This window comes from Zerene cesonia, unplaced genomic scaffold, assembly GCF_012273895.1.
Source record: "Zerene cesonia ecotype Mississippi unplaced genomic scaffold, Zerene_cesonia_1.1 Zces_u007, whole genome shotgun sequence".
NCBI classification, from domain to species: domain Eukaryota; kingdom Metazoa; phylum Arthropoda; class Insecta; order Lepidoptera; family Pieridae; genus Zerene; species Zerene cesonia.
In genome coordinates, this window is record NW_024045137.1 from 465,485 (window position 1) to 476,191 (window position 10,707).

Here is a 10,707-nt window from a genome sequence, read left to right on the forward strand (position 1 = left end):
GAATCGGTCAAGCCGTTTCGGAGGAGTATGGCAACGAAAACTGTGACACGAGAATTTTATATATATAGATTATAAAGCTGAAGAGATTGTTTGGTTTGAATGGATTAACCGATTTGACTGAAAGTTTGTGCAAAGGTAGCTTCAAACTAGAAAACATAGGAAAGTTTTTATGTTAAAAATCTCACTTGAAAACCCAGAGTTTATCTTTCCTGCGACTACGCAAGCAAAGCTGTGGACGGAAGGCCAGTAGGAGATAAAGCAAAGAAAAAGAGTTGAATACTCGTTTATAACGTAATTTTGTTCCTATAAATATATATTTGAATCTTGCACAGAACTCGGCACTAATTTAGATCTTAGGTTTAATCGTTTTCGATATTTATTCCCATATAGACTTAGTTATAAACATAGTTATGACACGAGGAACAGAAATAAAATTGAAATGCCTGTTTTCCGACTTAGTTAAGTAAAAAATTCATTTATAGGACAAGGTATACGCTTATACAATAGAATTCCTCATAGTATTAAATCGCTTAGCAGTGCTAAATTCGAGAACTATATTAAAAATGTATCAGTTCAGAGAGCCTACTATAGCGAAATATATGGCAGATGACAATCCATGGAATTTTGTCGCTTAAGAACCACATGTTAGTTCTTTGGCATCATTGTTATGTACATGTTACATATTATGTAGAATTAAAATGTAAAATTTATATTATTTTAAAAGAGCAACTACAGAGTTTCTTCCGACTCTTCTCTGTAGAAACTGCCTTCCGAACCGGTGGTAAATGTTATAACTGTGTAATATGACGATTCAAAAGTGCATCTATAAGAAGTCTATTTAAATGAATAAATGTTTGAGTTTGAGTTTGAGTTTGAAACATATGTTGAAATTAAGAACATTTGATTTTCATTTATATTAGATCTCAATTATTTTTGCAGCGAAAACCACACCCAAGCATAACTCTTTAAATTGCTTCTCCTAGTTAATAAATTACACATTAAACACTATACAAGTATAAAATAGTTTTTATTATTGTTTCTAATGATTGTTTTTCCTTTTTTATAAAACAACTTTACAATGCGAAACTTTGATCTGGCTCTAATGAAATCGCAACGCGTTGGGACAGTGGGAACGCAACGATGCATTGCGTGGTTGCGTAAACATTACATGGTTGGCAATTGACGTATCGTACGCTCTTTCGAGACAGCCATCAGAATACAAGAAAAGGTATAAAATGAAACAACAAACCTGATTTCATGCTATTTTTATTATTATCCTATTAAATATTACTTCATTACACGCTGTCCTAAAATTTTCCTATTAAGTTAAGTAAACGAATAGTTTGTGAGTCAATATTTAAACTTACGTTATTAAAAATCAACTTTAGTTTCCCTAAATTCGCTGGAACATTGCGAGATTTTTTGCATGGCAACCCTTATTTGACATGCTCACGTCTGTCAGTGTCATCCAAGTGCCGAAGATCCTTGTGCTACACACACTAAGTTAAAGCTGGAATGCAATATTGTTTATAGCCCTATAGCCTATGGCCACACGACGCTCTCGATCCACGGTAAATACGCAGACACCCTGGTATAAATCCCGGGCTCGCCAGCTATGCCGCACCACTTCCCGGACGAAATGATGCCAATCACGGAGTACATGCATTGTATGGTTGGATGGTTCACCTGCAGGGGGCCTCCGCTGTCACCCTGAAACGTTCGATCGTAAACCGGTAACGATTTATTTATTATCTGACATTAATAACTATAACACTATGATTAGACGTCTAGAAACGAACCGGAAACGGAGCAATTTGATAGATTTAAAAAATGTAAAAAGGTTAATTAGGGACTAAGAAAAAAAACAAAGTATAACCTAATGTCCCTTTTTTGGCATTATTATTTAGTCGAGCCGTTAATTATGTCTGTCTGTTGCGCTTTCACGCCTAAACCACTGAACCGATTTTGATAAAATTTGGTATGAAGATAGAACTGAACTTGGGAAAGGACATAGGATTCTTTTTATCGCGAAAAAAGAGTAGAAAGGGATAAAAGAGGGGATGAAAGTTTGTATGAAAGTTCGTTATTGTCAAACCGATTTTGATGAAACTTGGTATGAAGCTGGAGCTAAACGTGGGAAATAACAAACCATACTTTTTAATGCGAAGAAAATACTCATTACCATGACGCGCGATATAAGCGATAAAAGAATTCAACGCGGGCGAAGGCGCGGGCGAAAAGCTAGTATAAAATAATGAGAGGATTACAAACAAAAAAATTAAAGACCAGTAAAAAAAATCATTCACTAGTAGTAGGCCCTAGTTAATAGTTCAAACTTATTGTCATTAAAGAAAAACACTTCTAGCGTCCACGGGAAGACTGGTCGCCTGGAGAACCAGTTAAAAAAGTGAAGTCCCGTGTCCCCTACTGGGGTATGGGGCAGATGATATACATCTGTTTCACTGATCGATATTCTTTATGGACAAGTAGGTGATGATCCTTCTGTGTCCTGCCAGACCGAGACATATATTTTTTTTTTTGAGAACCAGTTGCCACATAAATAAGTTTTTTTTTGTCTTTGCGGACAACTATGCTGGTGGTTCACTTCATACTAAGCCAATCCAATGCTAAGCCAATCGTGGGTAGGGACTCTGCAAATGATTTTGATGAGGAATGGGATGTGGAAAGGATTGTAGGTAATAAAGAAATGGATTAAAAAGGGTGAGGAATAGGATACGGGGCTCCGGATCCCGCACTCACCGAACGAAACGCTACTGTTCACGCCGGTCTCCTGTAAGAGTATATCTCCCTGGTGTGAGCTGGCCCAATTCCACAGCATTCTCGGCTCCCACAGTGAAAGTGGCCTCAGCATATGTACCTACCTCGCAGGAGTCCTTGTTAGAGTTCCTATCACCATAACACATCTGGGTGGTGTGGTTGTAGCCGCGGTTGAGGTGCCGGATCGAGTCCAGCTTGTCGTGGCACTCTGCTTCGTCGAACCTCGTCACGGTCGCCTGAATCACATTAGCAATAACTTCAGCTGTCATGGCAGCTGAAGATATTCTTCAGCTGTCATGGTACTGGTTGTTAATGTTGTTGTATTATGACGATTCAAAACTGCTACTATTAGACTAATTAAATAAATGAATGTTTGAGTTTGAGTCAATCAATGAAGACGTAGCGAGGGGCGTGAGAGACGAGCCCGAATTACATATGTCATATCGTTAGCAACTCGGGACTCAATGTTTAATGATTTTTTTCATACTCGGAAAAGAATCGGAAAGGTTCATCTCATCTGACACTTAATTAAAAAAACTATTACATAAAAACTAAACTACAATATAAAATTTGCGAAAATATGTATCAATGAATCTATCAGAGATATTATCAACAAATAGTGTAAGCCTAAAGCCAAATAACATATCATCATCATCATCATCATCAGCCCATATATGTTTCCACTGCTGGGACACAGGCCTCCTATGAGGGTTCAGGCCATAATCCACCACGCTGGCCAAGTGCGGGTTGGCAGATGTCACATGTCGTCGAACTTTTGATTCTTGGACATACCGGTTTCCTCACGATGTTTTCCTTCACCGTTTTAAGCAGTGGTGATGTTATCCACATGTGCAGATAAATTGAAAAATCAATTTATTTCCTGCACGCTCCGCCCGGTCTCGAACCCCGACTTATCGATTTTGAAGTCCGAGGTTCTCACCACTGAGCCACCACTGCTTTTTAAATATTTTTTTTTTCTGTCAAATAACATATACTTTAATCAAAATACCTTTTGCAAAACATCCGCTAACGTCTGAGCTCTGAAGACGGTAGTTCCCCACCCGCTGACGATCGCGCTGTCATTCTTTAACGGGCCGCCGTCGTGTAAGCACGCGGGTACGGTGTAACGGCCGAGAGCGATGCTGTTAAACAATCAAGTTATGATAGCTTTTGCCCGCGGCTTCGCGCGCGTTATGTTCGGAGTAGTTAAATGGATGTTGTACATATAAACCTTCCTCATCGCTCTATCCTGCTAATATTATAAATGCGAACGTTTGTAAGGATGTGTGTGTGTGTGTTTGTTGCTCTTTCACGCAAAAAACTACTGAACCGATTGAAATTAAATTTGGTACGTAGACAGCTGGATAACTGGAATAACATATAGGCAACTTTTTATCCCGATATTCCTATGTGATATGGACTTACACGGGGCGCAGCTAGTATTTATAAAAACCCCATCAAGGTCTGTTGCGTAATTTTGAAGATCTAAGCATACAAGCAAACAGACGGCGAAAAACGACTTCATTGTATACTACGTAGTAAGTGTGTAAGTAAGTCAGAAATAGACCAAAATTGAATTACCACGTAGCAGGCACCAGCTTTCAAATCCAAAAAAGTATCATAACAATCGATTCATCCAATAAAAAGCTATCCGGTAAAAAACTCAAAAATAACAATCAAATTGACAACCTCTTTTTTTAAAGTCGGTTGAAACACTTACTCTCTGTCGGTCCTCAATAATGCTATATCGTTATACTTGAGTGGGGGCTTGTAGTCCGGGTGCTTGATCACCTCAACTGCGTACTCCTTGCTCGGCTCCACCGTCTCCGTCCTCTCCAGGATACCCACTCGAGCTTTGAGAACGGGGCCGCTGGTGAACATTAGCTATTTATTCATTCATTCGACTACACCACTAGAAAAATTAATGAATACAATAATGTTGAACGAATTTGTGGATCGAGCACGCTTCGGCACGAATTTGGCCAGATCGTAAGCTGTGAATAAGAGTGGTGCACGCTTCGGTACGAATTAGATCGTACCACACCTCCACGTAGATCAGCGTCAAATAGTGCTATTGTATTTTATTCGGTGTATTGGAAATCCTCTTGCCTATTCCTCACCCTTCCCAGTCCATTCCTTCATTCCTATCGTCAACTCTTTAACCCTTAAAAGCGGGCAACACAAAAAGTGGTACCGTTTTCCTTTGCGTCTAATGAAGCAAGTTAACATACAGAACTTACAGAACAGACTGAGTTCAATACCATAATATATAGGCCTAGGACTATACAAGAAAATGTTGAAACTCACCTTGTTCTACTGTAGGTACAATGACCAGCTGTGAGGATGTATCTTTCGCTGATAATCACTCCTCCGCACATCCATTTGGTCTGCACGGCCCCATAGCCCAGCAGGGCCTGGAAATAGTCATCATTAGCCTAGCCCTACTAATGCGTGTCGTTAGAAATCAATACAAGAGCCACCGTAGATAGAACCAGCTGTCTGTTTTCTGAAAAAGCTTGTCAATAAACTATGGAATGGTCTTGTTTTAGCATGGAACTAAGATCGATCGAAGAACATACTTTAATCGAAGATGTTTCACCTGGATACGAGATTTCGGATAGAAATTGGGAAAATCTTATGATTTTGGACCATAAGCTGGAAATATGCCACCCCTTACTGGGGTTCCGTCCCCAAAAGATAAAGCGGGACCCAGAGCCCCGCCATCAATTCTTTATACATCAAAGAAAGAGGAACAAAGAAAGTAAAGAATTTATTTGACTCCACAAAATTACAATTTAAGAAAAAACAATAAACTTAAGACAAAACAATACAATAGCTTACACAAGAAAACAATTAAACAAAAAAAATATATAAATAAATTTAAAACGAGAAACATAAAGTGGACCCAAATGGGGTAGCCACTCACATCAAATAAATTGGCGCTTCCTACCGCCCTTTCGCAGGCCACCCGGTCACACCCCCATGCTACTCCACTGATTTCGATCGATGGCAATATACATACCATGTGTGGAAACTCTCCGAAGTACGAGTTCTGGCCCCCCGTGATGAGGTCCTCCGGTTTCCTGTTGCACTGGTTTATGCGGATTAGCCCAACGCTCGGCGTGCCGCTATCACGACACGGGTATACGTATTTCTCCTGGTATTCTAGACATTCTGAAAGGATTGTAGCTATTAAAGATGTAACTAGGTTTTTTTACAGTTTTTATTTATTTCATTTCATACATCTTTGACTTACAGTACAAAATATACCAAACAACAAAGACTACAATTACTTCAAAGTATGATTAAGAAATGCTGTACAATTAGCGACAAATGTTGTAATATTAGCGTTAAATAGGTCAACTTCAGATTTATATCTAATGTTTTATGCAATAATAAAAAATGTATAAATCAATGGCATAATTTAAATAGCTATTATTTCGCATACAATTTTAATACAATACAATTCATATTACATTTCAAATTCCTTGTTAAAAGCAGTTCAGCTTAGTATGTGGTAGTCGAGCATGCTTCGGCACGAATTGGGCCAGCTCGCACCGGGGAAGTACCACACCCCCACAGAAGACCGGCGTGAAATAGCATTCTGCTGTGTTTCGTTCGGTGAGTGGGGGAGCCGGAGGCCCATATCCTTTTCCTTCCCCTTCCCAGTCCTTTCCTTTATTCCTCTCGCCAATCCTTTCTTAATCCCTTCCCATTTTAAAGTCGGCAATCCATTTGTAGAGGCGTAAGGTCTGTAATCGACTTTACGCCTCTACAAATGTTCATGGGCGGTGGTAGCGCTTAACACCAGGCGTCCCACCAGCTCCATTGCTGACTGTGACATAAAAAAAAAAAAATAAAGTTCATTTATATATTTTAATGTATAATTATAGATTCCGGTTTTGTTATAACCATCTCCAATAAAAAGGAAGATGAAAAAGAGTTTATAAGCGATGTTATAATCCATAGAGAACATACATAAAATTGAATCGAAATGAGAAACAATCTATTGCAAATATATTCACATTCAATTGTGACACCGTTCGCTTCGTGTTATCTAAATCTCAACATCTCCTAGAAGCTATTGCTAACCTTTACCACTTCAATACTTACTATCGTAGATTTTCTGGCCGGTTCTTTCTGCTGTGCTGCATTCTGAGCTATACTTCAGATCAATGGGTGCTCCTGTGGTCGTCGTCGTAGTAGTTCTACAAAAACAACAAAAAGAGTAATAGCTTTGCCCGCATGGTCTAAGTTAATTTTCCTGGTAAACTGTCCTTCCCTATTTCATCCCTTTGGGGGTAGAATTTTACAAATTATTCTCTTAAAGGATGTCTATATCATAGTGGCTCTCTGCATGCCAAATTTCAGCCCGATCGCTAAAGTTGGCTATGCGTAGATCAGATAAGTCAGTCAGTCACCTAGACCATGTACAGGTTAGACCATTTTTATAGTGGAAAATGCTCATGCATGCCCATGGCCGTCGGGGACAGACCATGGGTTATGTCGAACTCCAAGTGCCTTTATTAGCATAAGCAGAAGACCTACAGACCAAATTCCACTGTATTCCGTCTCACAGTGTGAACTCTTCAAGGAATCGTCCACGGCTCCCAGGTTAGACCATGGTGATCCCTGTCCGTTTAAATCCTATCCTACTAATCCTACTAATATTATAAATGCGAAAGTTTGTAAGGATGTGTGTGTGTTTGTTGCTCTTTCACGTAAAAACTGCTGAACCGATTGCAATGATATTTGATACGTAGACAACTGGATAACTGGAATAACATGTAGGCAACTTTTTATCCCGATATTCCTACGGGATACGGACTTACGCGGGTGAAACCGCGGGGCGCAGCTAGTTACAAATAAAAACGTACCTCCTCATACCAGTTCTACGTCGTTTCGGAGGTGTGGGCTCACTACCGCAGCACACTACTAGTCCAGCCTTTTCAAAGCTACATATCTGAAAATAGTTTCTTTGATAAAAATTTGTGAAACCCCGACCCAAGTTCGTGATGTCGGCCATCATGAATTGGAAATTTGAAGTAGTGTATTTATAGTATTTTACTAGTCAAGCCCTTCCTTTTGATACCAAGAAATGGGATTAAAAGAATATTTAATCCGACATTTTGTGGCGGCTGCCATCTTGATTGATTTTAGATAAAAAAATCACAAGTGTTACGATGTTCATAAGCAGACACACACAAACACACACACACACACACATACTTACCTTAGGGTTATTCCTTTGTTTGATTTCATGTAAGGCAGAGGGGCAGGAAGTAATGAGCTTACAGGTGCCGGCCGTCCCATCGTTTTTGGTACATACATCCCCTGTTTTATAGAAAAAATAAACATATTTATAGATTGTTCTGTTACCTTTTAATAGACTTCGTCTTTTTTACTACATAAGAAGGCAATTGAGATATCCTTGGAGACTGAACCTTAAATGGAATAGGGAAATAACCGATCTGTAAAAAATTTCGATCGCATTCTAAAGTTTTTATTTCTTTATTGTTTACAAGCTGCGCCCCGCGGTTTCACCCGCGTAAGTCCGTATCCCGTAGGAATGTCTGGATAAAAAGTTGCCTATGTGTTATACCAGTTGTCCAGCTTTTAGTACCAAATTTCATTGCAATCCGTTCAGTAGTTTTGGATGAAAAAGTATCAAACGCACACACATCCTTACAAACTTTTGCATTTACAATATGAGTAGGATTTAGGAGTAAGATTAGTAGGATAGACGGGAGCAGAGCAAGCTTCGGTACGAATTGGGCCAGCTCGCAGCGGGGAAGTACCACACCCGCACAGAAAACCTGCGTGAAACAGAAACATGCTACTGTGTTTCGTACGGTCACCGTTAGGCTGTTAAGTCCGTTTCCTTTTCCCCACCCTTCCTCGCCCAGTCCTTCTTTCCAATCCTTTCTTCATCCCTTTCCTCTTAAAAGCGAGCAATACATCCGCAGAGGCTCTACCTCTAGTGAGACTAACGAACAGCAATTGATTTTTATATATATAGATTGGATGGTAGTTCATCGTGCCGGCTCTCTAAATTACTACTAATAAAGAGAGTAAACAATTAGAGAGAGAAAGAGAGAGAGATTTGAATACACACCTTCGCTTAATGTGTTCCCATGTGCAAGTACTGATAAGATAATTAGAAAATATGGTAGCATCGTTCTCGGGACATTTATCAGCTTTCCTGAAAAATAAATGTATGGAATATAAGTTTTGTTTAATCCCATGATATTATCCTTACCCTTCCCAGACGTTTCCTTTATTCCTCTCGTCAATCCTTTCTAAATCCTTTTCTTATTTAAAGTCGGATATCCATTCGTAGAGGCGTAAGGTCTGCAATCGACCTTACGCTTCTCTAAATATTAATGGACTATGAAATAAAAAAAGGAAAACCTCTGCGAATGTTCATAAGCGGTGGTCATTGTTTACCATCAGCCGAACCATCAGCTCAATTGTCCGCTATGACATAAAAAAGCACCAGCTCAGTTGTCCGTTATGACATTAAAAGACCTCCCAATGGGATCCAAGGACTTTAAATCTGAATGCACACTTCCATATTTAGAACCGGTTATTCACAACTTAATCAATGAGAAGAACATAAATTATATTAATGCAAATTTTTTGCATCCAAGATGATTTGAGCGGGTTTACCAAGGTCGTATTTGAATTTATCGCTTATAAATTACTAGCTGCGCCTCGCGGTTTCACCCGCGTAAGTCTGTATCCCGTAGGAATATCGAGATAAAAAGTTTCCTATATGTTATTCCAGTTGTCCAGCTGTCTTCGTACCAAATTTCATTGCAATCGGTTTATTAGTTTTTGCGTGAAAGAGCAACAACACACACACATCCTTACAAACTTTCGCATTTATAATATTAATAGGAAGTAGGATTATATCATCAACACAATCTATACTAATACTATAAAGCTGAAGAGTTTGTATCGTTATTTATATATACATAATTAGTAAATTTCGCTTTTGTTTTTTTTTATGCGAATGCGCTGCTCGCTTGGACTGGGAAGGGTGAGGAAACGGGCCTCCGGCTCCCCCACTCACCGTACGAAACACAATAGCAAGCTATTATTTCACGCCGGTTTTCTGTGGGGGTGTGGTACTTCCCCGGTGCGAGCTGGCCCAATTCGTACCGAAGCATGCTCGACTACATACTTTATTATTACTTATGCCACATATTTTAATTAAATAATTGATTTTATTTCGATCTCCTCTAAATATCATCAGGCGTGATATTTGTTTTTGTAAGAAACCCATAATTATTATTATCATCAGTATTAATAAACTAACATGATATACCTATAAATCGCATTTATTTTAATGCTGTTTATTATAACTTAGCGAAGGTCAAAGGTCAGTGGCAGGCCTGATATGAAATGCGAAGGAACTGGTACATTTCTCATTTCAATTATCAACCGACTTCAAAAAAGGGGGAAGGTTACATTCGACTGCTACTTTTTGGCATTGTTGCCTCAGAATTGAAGCGTTTTTGATGATTTTTTTTGTTTGTTTGAAATCTGGCTCCCGTGTGGTCCTTTTTTAAATTTGGTCCAGTTTTGACAGTCTGAAGACAGTTTAGCTTCTGTTAAAATCAATAATTTGTTATTTGGGTTAATGTTGGTTAACAATTTTCTTGATTTGTTAATAATTTTGAAAGGATTTTAAATTTAAAGGATTCCCTTTTTTGACAAATAAATAAAGACACAGTTTTGACTATAAGACAGTGATTCTGAACCACTGTTCCGCGGCGCTCTTGTGTGCCCTCAAGTTTTGCAAATATATAATAATTTAAATAAATTATTAATTAAATAAATTAAATAAGGAAGAACAGGTGGTGGTGTCGCTATCTATCTTCGCTCGCACATTCCTTACTCTGTCCTTAACTCCTCTCCTCAACC

General features: G+C 38.9%; 1 protein-coding gene across 3 annotated transcripts in view; it reads right to left on the reverse strand.

Annotated features, from left to right (window-relative positions):
* Positions 1–1,249: 1,249 nt before the first annotated feature.
* LOC119838989 (serine protease snake-like) overlaps positions 1,250–10,707 on the reverse strand; it is a 15,104-nt gene continuing 5,646 nt past the window's right edge. For all 3 annotated transcript variants that reach the window (XM_038365149.1, XM_038365147.1, XM_038365150.1), the window contains exons 2-11: positions 8,894–8,980; positions 8,012–8,112; positions 7,656–7,741; positions 6,892–6,986; positions 5,801–5,952; positions 5,086–5,192; positions 4,499–4,648; positions 3,788–3,920; positions 2,883–3,014; positions 1,250–1,710 (exon numbers count right to left, since the gene is read on the reverse strand). In XM_038365149.1, the coding sequence (XP_038221077.1) occupies positions 1,543–1,710; positions 2,883–3,014; positions 3,788–3,920; positions 4,499–4,648; positions 5,086–5,192; positions 5,801–5,952; positions 6,892–6,986; positions 7,656–7,741; positions 8,012–8,112; positions 8,894–8,954 (1,185 nt within the window). In that variant the 5' untranslated portion in view covers positions 8,955–8,980 and the 3' untranslated portion in view covers positions 1,250–1,542. The remainder of the gene's footprint in view (positions 1,711–2,882; positions 3,015–3,787; positions 3,921–4,498; positions 4,649–5,085; positions 5,193–5,800; positions 5,953–6,891; positions 6,987–7,655; positions 7,742–8,011; positions 8,113–8,893; positions 8,981–10,707) is intronic.